At 37.5% G+C, this 15,084-nt stretch overlaps 3 protein-coding genes across 3 annotated transcripts in view; 1 reads left to right on the forward strand and 2 right to left on the reverse strand.

Annotated features, from left to right (window-relative positions):
* LOC126403796 (ubiquitin carboxyl-terminal hydrolase 47-like) overlaps positions 1 to 5,147 on the forward strand; it is a 38,616-nt gene extending 33,469 nt beyond the window's left edge. Inside the window, exons 14-19 of the mRNA XM_050066585.1 lie at positions 331 to 390; positions 514 to 564; positions 1,852 to 1,911; positions 2,036 to 2,086; positions 4,559 to 4,697; positions 4,857 to 5,147. Coding sequence (XP_049922542.1) covers positions 331 to 390; positions 514 to 564; positions 1,852 to 1,911; positions 2,036 to 2,086; positions 4,559 to 4,659 — 323 coding nt within the window. The 3' untranslated portion in view covers positions 4,660 to 4,697; positions 4,857 to 5,147. The remainder of the gene's footprint in view (positions 1 to 330; positions 391 to 513; positions 565 to 1,851; positions 1,912 to 2,035; positions 2,087 to 4,558; positions 4,698 to 4,856) is intronic.
* A 3,530-nt stretch (positions 5,148 to 8,677) lies between these two features.
* LOC126403810 (uncharacterized) lies at positions 8,678 to 10,838 on the reverse strand. Its single transcript, XM_050066601.1, has 4 exons — positions 10,629 to 10,838; positions 10,395 to 10,495; positions 9,237 to 9,392; positions 8,678 to 9,130 (listed from the first exon to the last, which is right to left on the reverse strand). Exons 1-4 carry the CDS (start codon positions 10,738 to 10,740, stop codon positions 8,678 to 8,680), a joined length of 822 nt encoding a protein of 273 aa, XP_049922558.1. The 5' UTR covers positions 10,741 to 10,838.
* Positions 10,839 to 13,199: 2,361 nt separating this feature from the next.
* Positions 13,200 to 15,084, reverse strand: part of LOC126403803 (E3 ubiquitin-protein ligase ARIH2-like) — a 3,344-nt gene continuing 1,459 nt past the window's right edge. Inside the window, exons 2-4 of the mRNA XM_050066592.1 lie at positions 14,149 to 14,249; positions 13,776 to 13,931; positions 13,200 to 13,661 (exon numbers count right to left, since the gene is read on the reverse strand). Of these exons, the coding sequence (XP_049922549.1) occupies positions 13,200 to 13,661; positions 13,776 to 13,931; positions 14,149 to 14,249 (719 nt within the window). The remainder of the gene's footprint in view (positions 13,662 to 13,775; positions 13,932 to 14,148; positions 14,250 to 15,084) is intronic.

Consider the following 15,084-nt stretch of genomic DNA (forward strand, 5'->3'; position numbering starts at 1 on the left):
TCACTTAACTTCCCTCTACGTATCGAGATGCTTCTAGACTTACTAGGCTTGATCTTCATGCTGGCTCACTTGAGGTTCTTATTTACCTTCTCTAGTAGCCTCTTTGTACATGGCATTGTTGTGGTCACCAGTGTCATGTCATCCATGTAAGCCCTAACTGGTGGAAGATGCTACCCGTCTCTCCCCACCTAATGTTAGACATCCACTACAAAAGAATTCTACATTAATAATACTTTTGATGATTTATTATTTTTAATGTTCACCTTCCTTACTTAATTCAGCCAAGTATTGTATGTTCTTTGACAGTAAATTATTTTTGTTTATAATCAGATGCTGCACCTGCTGCACCAAAGAGGGGACCACTGGAAATGTTAGCTGCTTGGTTTGGCAGTAAGTATCGCTCACTTCTCTGAAATGTAATATGTGAGATGAAAACCTAATTTATCACTTTAATATCGACAGTTTTTTTTTGGATAAAATAATGAAAAAATGACTTTTCCTTCAAACCCACAGACCTTCAGAAGTCCAGTGGGACAGATGATGCAGCCGAACAGGATAAAACAGGTAACATGGACAAAAGGATGCAGGATGAGGTGGAAGACACAAGAAAAATTGTAGAAAGGGAAACTGATGATGAAGTGGAGGGGCCAAATTGACATAATGCTGGTGAGGGACCAACACATTCTGGAGTGACAGATGAGAATAGACTGAAAGAAAATGCGCCCTCAGGGTGGAGGAGATCAGAGGAATGCACAATGAGAGAAGAAGTCAGGGTCTCTGACTAACTGGGATGAGATATGAGACTGAGCTTAACGAAGGTTTGGTAAACAGAAAAGAAAAAATGTTGACATGACAAACGGTGAAGAGCAATAGATACCTGCAAGACAAACAAATTTTTGACAGTAGAGATGAAGAAGCACAGGAAAAAGAAGTCATTGAAATTAAAGAAGATGATGCTCCTTTAAATCTGAGTAAAATAAAACAACAAACATGGTACTCTAGGTTCTAATGAAAAAATGACGAAATATATATAAATATACTATATGGTTGTTCCATCGGTGTGTGAGTGTGTTAAAAACTGAGTAGCAGGTGACACTGTGTATGGTAGCCTCGGCCACCAGTGTGTTGATGATGGCCGATGTGTGGGTGAATGGGTGAATGTGACTCGTAGTGTAAAAAGCACTTTGAGTAGTCAGATGACTAGAAAGGCACTATGCAAGTGCAGGTCCATTTACCATTTACCAATTCCAAGCGAGAGACAGACTGTTGCCTCTAAGGGATCTGGCTGTAAGAAAAGTTGTTTTCACTTCCCCTTCTGTGTTCTCTGCCCAGAGGTATGCCATAAGCATGCTCTGAGGCATCACAGAAAATGTGAATGCCTCTCTGGCCATCTTCTCAATGCTATATCACCTTAGTAGGATGATGTTCTGCAGTGTGGGGAGCTCACTATCCCTCTCCTGCCAGGCATGAAGGCGATCTTCGGGGAGTGATTGGTCATTCCAGTCCCTCCTCTTATCTCACAGTCACCACACCACAACCTTGGCTTTTCAGGTATAAGGTACAATAAAACCTAGAGGGTCATATTTGCCGGCAAGTACCTGGTTTTTGGTGCAGAGGGTGACTGCTGGGTGCTCGAGGGGACGGTGCTTGTAGGACAGTGTATCTGAAGAGCAGTGCCACAGGAGTCAAAGAGGTGGTTCAGAGGCGCCTGGGTGACCTTGAATTATAACTTTGCAATATCTGATCTGATCTCAGGTGGGAGATAACAGACAGCCTGTTACTAGCCCACTGTCTCAGTTCAAAGCCCCCACTTGCCAGCAGGTCCAGTAAATTATTTTTGTTTATAATCAGATGCTGCACCTGCTGCACCAAAGAGGGGACCACTGGAAATGTTAGCTGCTTGGTTTGGCAGTAAGTATCGCTCACTTCTCTGAAATGTAATATGTGAGATGAAAACCTAATTTATCACTTTAATATCGACAGTTTTTTTTTTGGATAAAATAATGAAAAAATGACTTTTCCTTCAAACCCACAGACCTTCAGAAGTCCAGTGGGACAGATGATGCAGCCGAACAGGATAAAACAGGTAACATGGACAAAAGGATGCAGGATGAGGTGGAAGACACAAGAAAAATTGTAGAAAGGGAAACTGATGATGAAGTGGAGGGGCCAAATTGACATAATGCTGGTGAGGGACCAACACATTCTGGAGTGACAGATGAGAATAGACTGAAAGAAAATGCGCCCTCAGGGTGGAGGAGATCAGAGGAATGCACAATGAGAGAAGAAGTCAGGGTCTCTGACTAACTGGGATGAGATATGAGACTGAGCTTAACGAAGGTTTGGTAAACAGAAAAGAAAAAATGTTGACATGACAAACGGTGAAGAGCAATAGATACCTGCAAGACAAACTAGCCTTAATATGAAAGTTAAAAAAAAACAAAACAGAACTACAAAATGAGGAACACAGTTAAATTCTTAATTGTGGAGATAAGGAAGCACAGGAAAATCTCTATATAAACAGAGAGAGTACTCAGTCCAGCATCACACAAGAAATCATATGCAACAACTCAGAGGAACTGCTTGAAATGAAAGAAGATGATGCTCCTTATAAATATTATAAATATTGGAAAAAATGAAATAACAAATATAGTACTCTAGGCTCTAATGTAAAAATACTACGAAACATTCTTCTTCTTTTTTTCTCGTTATTATTATTATTATTATTGTCATTATTATTATTAGTAGTAATATTTGTAGGAGTAGTATTAATGTATTTATTTTAAATGTATGATTTTATTAAATTTTGTTTTTTTTCTCAGTAAGGGATCAGTTGTTCACTTATGACAATAATTCATTTTTTAAAAGTTTGTTGATATTGTTTAGTCAGTTTTCTAAATGTTGCAGGTTAAACAACAGCAAAAACCCGGACCTAAAAGTACATTTGATAAAAGGGATTTTTATCAATAACAAATGTGATATATTACATTTTCCAGAAGTGTTGACTGTCTGTTGTCAGCTTTTTGGTCTATGCAGACAATGACTCACAAGTACTGTGCACCAGCTCAAGGACTGTACATTTGCTCATGTACGGAAGTAAGATCATAAAAAATCATGAAGAAATAATTGAGGCCATTATTGTAATATAAACAGATCATTGCTAAATACAAAATGTTATTTTCACTTCAAAGCCAGTTCAGGAGATCTGACCAACAATGTGTGTCTATGGAGGAAGTGTACAAAAACACACAACAGCAACACTGTCATTGGCTCCTTTTGATTTGTTTTATATCATTTCATATATTATGCAAAAATACACTGATTCACCATAAACATTATACAAAGAATACTAAAGTATATTTAATAAGGCTGTATTACTTGGAAGTGTATGTTGACATGGCGATTTGTTTCAGGGTATAAATCATTGAATTGTAAATATATATATATTTTCTTTTTTAAGTTTTTTATTGAAGTTTTTCTATTTTAAAATAATTAACACAAAAGACAAATACATAAACACAAACAGCACAGACTGACAATTCAATTCAAATAAACACAAGAAGTTTGTGCTCTAGAGAAAGGATCAGCACTCAGTGAATAACCTCCTAAGCCCTATGATAAGCTATTATGGCAAGGCTTAACTATACAGACCAGTGAGCAGTGATAACTAACATGTCTTTGAGGTCATCGGGTAGGAACCTCCTTTCACCAGTGTTTCGTCTAGTTGGTCCCACGACACCTCCAGGAGGCTAGACAGTGATCTCTGGCGTCCCAGAGACACTCCCCTAATGCCAGGTCTCACTGCTCCCCGCACTGACCCAACAACCTCCTTTACCTTACTTAAACATGGCTTTCTCAGCCCAAACAGCACTGCCACCTTCAACAAACCCAGGCTCTGTTCATGCGAGCTCCAGGTAGAGACTGATAGTACCTTTTCCTAGCATCTCAAAAACATCTCTGCAGTATTCACAACAGTAATAAATCAAAAGTCCATCAGCACAGCACTAATTCTTATTTCATCGGGTGTTCAGTCGAGGAGAGGTGGTGCAGAAATTGTAAGGACTGACAAATCAGCCAGAGGAAAAAGTGGCAAGGACTATGGAACACCAAGCAAACTGATAAACAGTGAGGATAAAGAGGCAAAAATAAAAAAAGTCAAGTCAGATGAGTAGAGGCAAACAAAAGTAGATGATGCTCCTGTAAATGTTGGAGAGGAGCGGACAGACTTCTGTGAACAACACCTGGATGAGGAGACAGAGAAGCAGAAACAAACAGGTCATAAGAAGAAAATGTGACCTACTGTCAGCACCATTTATTAAGGAAATCAGTGTGTTTTTATGGCAGTGACAGACAAAAATGAACAATTTCATTAACTGCATTGATGAGACATACATAGTTTACAAAAGATACAGAGCTGTCTTTTTCCAAGGTTACATCAGTTGGTAGTGTATGTTGACATGTAGATTTGAAATGAAGAAAAAGTAAATATTTTCTTCTTACTGATATTGACACTGATGCAGATCCTTACTGTGTATGTTACTTTTCTTCCACTTCAAAGCCACAGAGCGTCAGAAGCCTGACGAGACCAACTCAGGAGATCTGACAGGCGAAGTGGAAGAAGATGTGATGATTACATCACATATGATTACATATGTGTAGAAGAATTGAAGAGAGACCAGGTGGACCATTAAAGAAAAGTAAGGACAGTACAGGGATAATGGAAGAAAAGACCAATTTGCTGCTCAGTCCTTTACTGAATTAGATCTTACTAATTTTTGTGACTTTCAGTTCAAGTTAAGGTCAGTTATATAACATGTTTGTCTAAAATATCAAATCCTGATTTACTTTTCCACCAGGTGAGAATTCTCTTGAGCTGTCCACAGAGCATCCAGGATCCAATGCACGTCCATCATATGTTTTATTTTGCTTGTTTTTTTCCGTCTTTTTATGTTATTGATGCTTCTTTATGTAACTCAACTTTATTATTCTACAGTTATGATTCAACCTTACGTCTTAATTATTGTTTTTCATTTACTAAATCAGATGAAAATGATGCAATTGGCCATCATGTCACAAAATAGAAATACTTGTATTACAGTATTACATTTAAAATAAACTGCAGTATATTGGTAAATTACGACGGGGTATTTCGGAGATTTCGAGAATAAAGTCATAATATTATGAGAATAAAGTCATAATATTACGAGAAAAAACTCGTAATATTACAAGAATAAAGTTGTAACTGAGAAAGTCATAATATTACAAGAATAAAGTCATAGTTTTTGAGGAAATAACCAACAACAAACAGAATGGGTTAGAGGATTACGACAGAGTATTAGGGCCACATTGAAGAAAAAAAAATTCGGATATTTCAAGAATAAAGTTGAAATATTACAAGAAAAAACTTCATAATATTGAGAATAAAGTCGTAATTTAATTAGATTTAATTAGATTAAAGTCATAATATTACGAGAATAAAGTCGTAGTTTTTAAGGAAACAACCAGCAACAAACAGAATGTCAGATTGTCTTTCATGCCATTGTAAGTAGCCTACTTAATTAGGTTCGGGAACCGGCACCGTGCCAGTTCTGTGTCAGTGGATATGCGCCGTTTGTGACTCCGGGCCCAACTCTGCCACTGATTGACCAGTCTGACATTCTTCATAATACATAAAGAACGTTAGTGAAACACATAGGCCTCACAGAAACATGCGTTCGTTTGGGGACAAGTTAGTGGTCATGTTACTTGTTCCACAGGGGAAGGACCCCAGACACATACAGTAAATACACCGGTTGTAAGTAACTTTTATCATACGTGAGTCTTTGTGACTCTTGTCCCCTAACTAACGCTTGTTTCTGTTTCACTAATGATATTTTCACCTGATTAAGTCACATCCCGTTATTTCCCATTATTTCCTCTGTAAACCTGACGTTACAGCAGCCTACAAACATGCTGTGTCAATAAATCAGCTCAGACACTGTTAGAAATGTAGTATTTAGCCTAATAACATCATGCTACAGCAGTAATAACATCAGCTTTAGTCAAATGGCTCTAGCTCTCCCGGTAAATGTCATAAACTCTGGACACATTTTCCCTGTATGTTGACGTGATAATGGCTGCGTTTCCCAGATCGCTCTTAGCTTAAGAAGATCTTTCACTAAGAAGGAGTTGTAAGATCGAGCTGACCCACTCTTAACAGTCTTCTTAGCGACCAAACGCTCACAGATCCAGCCGCGGCAGGCACATTAATATTACACTAAGCAAGGAGATGTTAAAACAGTGCGCACCGTATATATTTTGATCTATTTCATACTTCAGATTTATATTGTTTGGCATTAATTGGTGACAGAAAAGAACGAATTTCATTCTGCAGGGAAACGCGTGTCCTTACTGTGCATATTGAATCTTGAATCTATGCTTTATGAAGACCCTGTGTGCGCTCAGCTGTGGCGCAAGTTACGCACCGAAATCTGGCGGAAGAAAAATAATAATAAGACGAAAAATAAGTATGTGTGTGACTTATGCACTGATTAAGTGGTGGGTGATCGATTTGCCTGACATCGATTGATTTAGTTTGGTGGGTGATCGATTTGCCTGACATCGATTGATTTAGTTTCAGCACCGCGGTAGTGGCCAGCTACTAATCTCATAATATTACGACTTTATTCTCGTAATACTATGACTTTTTCTCAGTTATGACTTTATTCTCGAAATATTACGACTTTAATCTCATGATATTTCGACTTTATTCTCGTAATATTATGACTTTTTCTCAGTTATGACTTTATTTCTCGTAATATTTCGACTTTATTCTCGAAATCTCCAAAAAAAAATTTCTTCAATGTGGCCCTAATACTCTGTCGTAGGATCCCGCAAAAATCACTCTGCATACATTGCCCTTTTACAGCTGGTAGATTGGGTCCATACTGATAGAAAATAAGGAGTTTGCATGTGGTATTTTCATGGATCTCTCCAAAGTATTTGATGCTGTCAACCATGAGTCTGAGAGAGTTGTGATACGGTGTGGGGTACCACAAGGGTCCGTTTTAGGACCCCTTTTCTTTCTAATTTATATAAACAATCTTGCGGCAGACTATAATGCCAATATTATTTGCTGATAATACTTATTTAATTATTTCAATTAAGAATTTGTGGAATGAAGTTAACAGTGGCCTTCTAGCATATCCAAAATGGTTTAAACAAACAGGCATTGAATGTAAAAATGTCTAATTTTATGATATTTGCAGGGAGGATAAATTACAAATTGCAATTTTCAAAATTATGTTTTGATGGTGAAGAAATTTCTAAAGAAACATCAAAAAGATTTCTTGGAGTTTTAATCAATGAGAAACTCACTTGGAAAGATCAAATCAATTTTGTTTGCAACAAGGTCATAAAATCTCTGGGAATTATTTGAAAAATTTGTCCTTTGTTACATTCCTCTTGTTTTTTAACATTATATCACAGTCTAATATATCCATACCTTACTTACCGTCATATTGTCTGGGCAAGCACTGACCCCACATACCTTCATAAAATTCTTCTGCTGCAAAAACATTTTATTAAAATAGCAACTTGCTCCAAAACATGTGCTGAAACTTATCTTTTCTTGAAATGTAATGTACTGACTATTTCTGATATTAACGTTCTTCAAATATGTACTTTTATTTTCAAAGTGAAGTAAATGAACACTGATTTACCAGAAAGCTTTAATGATTTTTTACAACAGTATTCATTGAGATACCGTGGAGCCCAACTGTGGAACATTAACATGAACTGCCGTGCTATAACTTGCTGATTAAACCTTTATGCTTCCTAATACATTTGACCTTTTTACTGAAATAATCACATAGCTGTAAATAGCTGTGAAAGTCCTGCCCACTCAGACCATATGTTTGACATAGATTATCGAAACTTTAAAGCTCCTATTTTTTCAGTGTTGCATAAGGAGGTGATACCAGAATAGGTCCCAACTTTTTGTGATTTATTGCAGACATTAAATTCAGAATGAGTGTATTTCTTGCAAAAACAAAGTTTATGAGTTTAAACATTAAATATTTTGTCTTTCTACTGTATTCAACTGACTATAGGTTAAAAAAAGATTTGCAAATTTTTGCCTTTGGTTCATATTTACATTTTACACAGCGTTCCAACTTTTATGGAATTGGGGTTGTTCTTTAAACCAAGTAATTTTATGCTGTGGTTTTGCTGCTTTAACACAAATAAATGATCTGAATACTTATATAATTTATTCAAACCATGAGTACATTTTTATTTATCTTGATTTGACAGGAAAAACAATAACATGATATTAGGAGAATGAACATGTAATCACAAAAAACAATGATAAATCATAGAAATTAAAAAATTTAATGAAGATACTGGAGAGATTAGAATAAATGCAGACTGTAATATTGAGGCGAAAGTAAACATGACTTACAAAAACAGAGTAAACATAGTTTCAAATATGACTATGATGAGTGGAAAAAAGAAATTAAGTCTCATGTCGTGTGAATGCTCCAAATTATAACTACAAAAACAATCTTTGGCCCTAACTGTTATGTAACGCTGTCATGGGATTAGGTTTGTGTCTCAGCAACAGTTGTGATGAAGAACCCTTTAAAAAATGAAAGTAAAATAGATTAGAAAATGTGTATTTTTATTCAGATCAACAGAGTTATGTCCTCTGCCACACAGGTATAGAGGTCTGTCTTGGTGCTACACCACTGGAGCAAAGGTCATATGGCTTTTGCTTCAGGCACTCTTGAGTGAACTGCAGACACACAAAACAGAACTTCACCTTGCACCGGGGACAGACCATGGTTTTACATTTTCTTTTGTTATGCTCCACCAGAAAACCACAGGTGGGACAGGCACGGATGGAGGGACAGCCAGTGACCCCCTTCACATCCTTGAAGGTGATATCAGGACAGTTTCTCAGTGTCTCTAATGGCTGACTGATGCAGCCGTCATTTTCACAGTGTTCTAATCGTACAGCTGGAGTTTTCACCTCCCTCAAACACTGCCAGCAGAATAGATAAATCTTTTTTTTCTCCGCTGTGCACAGTGTGCAGCACACACTTAGATTGTGTAGATCAGTTCTCACCACACGACACTTGCAGCCAGGACACTGTTAGAGAATATGAAAAACAGAGTTAGATGTCTTTAAATTTATCCTTGCATTTGAATTTTCTGAGAGCAGTTGGTAAATAGTGTAGCCTAATTGAGATACTTACGAATTTGACATCCAAGTAGTTCTTAGCAGCATTGCTGAACATTTTCTTTTCGAAGTAATCCCTTTCTTCAGGGGTCAGAAGAGCCATTTTACAAACTTCTTCATACATCCACTCGACATCACAGCCAGGCAGGCCACACACAAATCTGCACTCACCCTTAAAAAGTATAAAGAAAAGCAAAGAAAACCCTTTTAAGAGTGAAAGAATGAGCAAATTCTTTGAGCAGCTTTGCTTACAATTCACTACGATTAACCAGCATCCCATCAATTCAACACCGATCACCTACACACACTGCGATGACACACAGCTGGTTGAATGTCAACAAAGTTTCCCTGCTTCCCTTCACTGGTTCCTGTACAGCAGGGTCAGTCTTTATCCACTGTTGTAATCATTAGAAAGCAAAAGCAGCCTGTGTTATTCAGTAGGCTGGTGGTGTGCTTGGTAGATGGGTATGTTGCCAGGGAGGAAGTGATTCTCTCCTATATATTCCAATGACTTTTTGTGGGTATACCCTGTGTACCTGCGTATACCCTCCACTATACCACAGGATACACCTTCAGTAGCTAAGTCAGCTACCTAGCTAACATTAACTGGCTAACCCCGAACTTCTCAGGAATCCATTTTGGTTTTGGAATGGGACAGAAACATTTATGTCCTTCCAACTTCTGTAGGTAACGAGTATCATTATTGCACGTGCCCCAAGCACAACGTTGGTTGAGCTCGAAAGTCTGAAGTTGAAAGTCTGAAACAACTGCATGAGAGTCTATGGAGCACAGCTGGAGAGTTATTGCACTCTTTCCAGAGCTGGCCAATGCTACGCTATATTGACCTGTCTGTGTTGAGGGGCAGGACTTAGCAAAGGGTCAATTTCAAGTTCAAACTTGTATCCTCACATAACAGCTCTTGTCTCAACTCACTTCACATAGGGTGAGGGTTAAATAATGCTGCAAATTTAGACTAAATTTTGGCGAGGGGAAAAACAGCATGGCTATTTTCAAGAGCCAATCCTTGTGTGCTGTAATACCACTTGTGGACACTGTGTGGCAGTGGCATACAAACAAGGCCTTATGTAGATGGGCAGGGAAATGCAGCCAGGTGTTGCAAAATGCTAGGTTTACACGCTAAAATGTCATTATTATGGTATAAATATAGGCCTACCTCTTCTAGCAAATAGAGACACCAGATGGTGAGAGACATCGGAGTGACAGCATGACCGCAGGACATCTTTGCTCTCAGAGACTTGAAGTCATGACACAAAACTATGAGACACACACAAGAAAAGATGTGCAGTGTTACAGGGTACAATTAGGAACTTAAAATCCAACAGTAGGCAACAATAATCCAACAGTAGGCAACAGTATAGCTTTGTAAATGTAAAACTTTGCTACTTACAATCCATTTCATCGTCTCCTTGTACAAATGTCAGCGTGGAGTCCCGAGGGTCATAACATTTCTCTCCAGCTGTTCCTCCCCTGATGTCTTTACTCTCCTCCTCTCCATTCATGAATCTGCTTCTCAGCTCTTCAAAGTTATGAGCCTTCTCTTCAGGTGGCAAACGCCTGCTTTGTTGAGAGTCATGACTCCTCTCTTCTAAATGTATGAACCTCCTTCTTAGGTCTTGGAAGTCATAACTTATCTCCTCTTCAGATTCTTCTCTGTTTTGCAGAGCCATCCCTCCTCTGTGTGCAGTGTTAGGGCTCCTCTCTGCCTGTCTTCACTCAGTGTATCCACGCTCTCCTCTGACAGGTGACTGCCCTGCTGGCACAGGTAAAGAGGAGGGCGGTTCGTCTTCCTTAAGTCATGTGATATTAAGGCGAGGTAAACCCTTTATATACTAAACCTGATATCGATGAGGCTACATTAGAATCATCTATACCTACACACAGCTGGCAGTCTTCACTGAACCGATGCAGCAGCCAAATGGTTATTCAGCTGGCTGTACACGACCCTAAAGGAGAGGTGAAGGTCGTTGATGTGTGCAAGAATGCAAAGGACTTTAAGAAGAATTTTCACCCAGAATCTGATGACTGGCCAAACACTTGCGTATTAAATACAATAATTGTGGTTGGAAAAAAAAATGGAACCATGTTTTATTTACTTAAACTGTTTGCACATGTAACCAAACATTAATACACAAAAGGCTGAAACTGATTAGAGTTGAATCCTACAGTAATTAAAATTGGTGAAGGATCCTCTGAATCAGATGACAATCATTTTTGTGTTCTGTGTTTTTATAGGAGTGACTGAATTTGTTAAGAGGTGTTAAATGTTGGTACCAAATCAGGCTGAACCACAAAAACATGCTTTATATTTACACTGGAAATATAAAGAAAGTCCAAATCATGGTAAACCATGACTGAGTGTTTGATTTGCACTGTGGGAAGTTTTCTTCTTTTACCGGTTAGTTATTTGGACTTAATACACGGAACATGTGCTTCATTACTGTCAAGCAGGTGGTTTTCTATTTTTAGTCTATGCTTCCTTGAAAAGATTCAAAGTCAGTAATTAAATGTATCAGTCACTGAGGTTTGTCACAGTCAATACTGGCGCTTGTAAACTAATCAAAATGATGGAGCAGCATCTTGAATTGGGTTTACCCTGTAACTACCCAAGAGTCACTGTGGTCACCTTAATTACATCAAACCACAGAGAGACATATCCCTCTGTGGAATTATTCATAACCTTGGATACAAGGAGTCACAATGTGTTCGTGAGAAACACTGAATGTGATGTGATTTATGTTAAAGAGTCAAGCTAGTGTAATTAGCACAAAGCAAATTATCAATATAAAAGAAACAGAATAAGAGGTCTAAGAACAGACCCCTGTGGTACACCACCAAACTGTACCATTTCTGATGTCCATAAATTAACATTTACATATTACTGCAGAGCACCTTAATATCCTCTTGTTTGAAGAATCGAGGATTTCTACAGAAGCTAGAGTTCTTCCTATGACTTCCTACTGATCAAAACACTTTTTGATCAGCAGGGGAAAGTGCAAGTACCTGAAAGTATTTCGACAACATTCTCTGAAAACAAGAACAAGGATGTGGTTATAATATTCAGTCAGTGATTGGAAAAGAATCAAGTACAAAAATAATTGTGCTGCATGCTGGTGATGGGCAGGAACAAATATGTAGAATGACCTGATTCCTCTTACTGTCAATTCCAAACCAAACATGCCGCCTCTACACTGTATCTGACTTTAGGACTGTTCTCACCATGGTTTGTTGTGTGCTGCTGTAGTTGCCAAAATCCAAAAATCAAACCGTTTTCATGCACTAATGTAATATCATACTCAGATTCATACTGGAAAAGACAAAAGGAAATAGAAAACTGCAAATTTTTAGCAAAGCAGAATGAGTTTTGGTAACGTTTAGTCATTTAAATTAGACACTTCCTTAGTTACTAATTTTAGATCTAATGCTGTCTAAGAGTTCCTAAAACATAAAATCAGGCTACCATAATATTTTCTATAATTTCCAGCATCAGTTTAAGATAATGGACCTCGTGCAGGAAGCGATATAGGAACAAATTTATTCAAACCACCAATACATTTTTATTTATCTTTATTACACAGAAAAAACAATATTGTTACATCAGATGAATAAATAGGCTACATGATCACAAAATAAAACAACGATAAATCAATTAAAATTAAATGGAGTAAAGATATTGTGCAGATCAGAATGAATGCATACTGTAACAATGAGATGACAGTAAACATGACTCCTACAGAAAAAGAATACACATAGTTTTAAATATGACTATAAATATTAACTCTGTAAATGTTCACTACTATTTTGGATTTACAGCAGACACTGCCCCAAATCTTACAAAGTAGCCCACAAAAGAGTGTCTTAGTCTGTAAGTCTTATATACAGCTTCCTATTCAGACTTCCTGTCTGAGTAATAATAGTTATGATGATTATCAAGAAGAATTGCAGTGTTAAATCAACAGGATCATGTCCTCTGCCACACAGGTATAGAGGTCTGTCTTGGTGCGACACCACTGGGGCAAAGTTTATAAAATGAGTATACGTTACCTCCATCCACGCACTCTTCACTGAGCTTCAGACACACAAAACAGAACTTCACCTTACACCGCACACAGTACACGGCTTTACATTGCTTTTTGTCATGCTCCACCAGAACACCACAGGTGGGACAGGCACGGATGGAGGGACAGCCAGTGACCCCCTCCACATCCTTGAAGGTGATATCCGGGCAGTTTCTCAGTATTTCCAGTGGGTCTTGGCAGTCTGCATTCCCACAGCGGTCTGAACGTGGAGCTGGACCTTTCCACTTCTTCAAACACTGCCAGCAGAACCGATAAGCCCTTCTTCTCCTTGCTGTGCACATTGGACACTGGACACTGAGATCATGGAGGTCAGCTCTCATCACATGAGACTGGCATCCAGGACACTGAGGAGTGACGTTAAAACACAATGACATGTTTTTACATTCAAACGCTGTATTCACAACAAGCAAACATGATTTCTATCAACAGTTTTTGTATAATGTAACTGAGATACTCACTGCTTTGATATCCAAGAAAGTCTCTGCAGCGTTGCTGAACATTTTCCTTTCAAAGTAATCCCTTTCTTCAGGGGTCAGAAGAGCCATTTTACAAACCTCCTCAAAGGGCCACTCAGCATCACAGCCAGTCTGGCCACACACAAATTTGCACTCACCCTTTCATATCATAAAAACAATCAAAGAGAAAAGTTTCAGAGTGGGAAAATGATTGTTTGTGTTTCTTCTATCAGTTAAGTCATATACGTACTATAACCTACTATAAAGTTACTCTTTTATTACACATGCTGCTGCTATGCACTTTGTCAGAGAAGTTAGTCACTAAAACATGTTTGAGTTTTATGATAAAGGGAATGTGATGACGTCATTAGTGTACCTCATCCAGCAAACAGAGACACCAGTTCGTGAGAGACATCGGAGTGACAGCATGACCGCAGGACATCTTTGCTCTGAGAGACTTGAAGTCATCGCACAAAACTATGAGACACACACACAAGAAAAGATGTGCAGTGTTACAGGCTGTAAACCATAATTAATAAGAACTTTTTAGAACAAAATGTTTATTCAAATTTGAATTATACATTGCTATTATGTCAGGAAATAGTGAGAAAAAAACTAGTCACAGATTGGGGAACGAACATACAAATTATTAATCATGGCAACATGTACATCCACATAAAGAGTCGCAAAAACCCCCACCTTTAATCAAATTAAATGAAATGAAATAAAGAGAAATTATAGAAATAAAATAAAGTAAAAATAAAATGAAATAAAATAAAATAAAATAATGTAAAGTGCAATAAAATAAAGTAAAATGACATGAAATAAAATAAATTAAAAAATAAAGTGAAATGAAATGAAATAAAGTGAAATGAAATAAAATGAAATAAAATAAAGTAAAATGAAATTAAATGAAACAAAGTAAAAAAAATAAAGTGAAATGAAATGAAATAACGTAGAAATAAAGTAAAATGAAATGAAATAACAGAAATAAAGTAAAATGAAATGAAATAACAGAAATAAAGTAAAATGAAATGAAATGAAATAAAGTAAAAAATAAAGTAAAATGAAATGAAATAAAATAACGTAGAAATAATGTAAAATCATAGCTGCTGCGCAGTGATGGGTTAGGTCCGGGCATTTTTAGGCAATTCTGAGCAACAAGCAGAAGAATTGGAAGACATTTAGGAATTTAGCAACACAATCTGCGTTTTTCATCACCTGAGGCTTGAACTCACAACCTCTGAGACTAAGAATCAATTTCTATCTCACTGAGCTAATTAGTCAGTGACAATTCATGTGTAGCTTCACA

Source organism: Epinephelus moara, chromosome 17 (genome assembly GCF_006386435.1).
Source record: "Epinephelus moara isolate mb chromosome 17, YSFRI_EMoa_1.0, whole genome shotgun sequence".
Taxonomy (NCBI): domain Eukaryota; kingdom Metazoa; phylum Chordata; class Actinopteri; order Perciformes; family Serranidae; genus Epinephelus; species Epinephelus moara.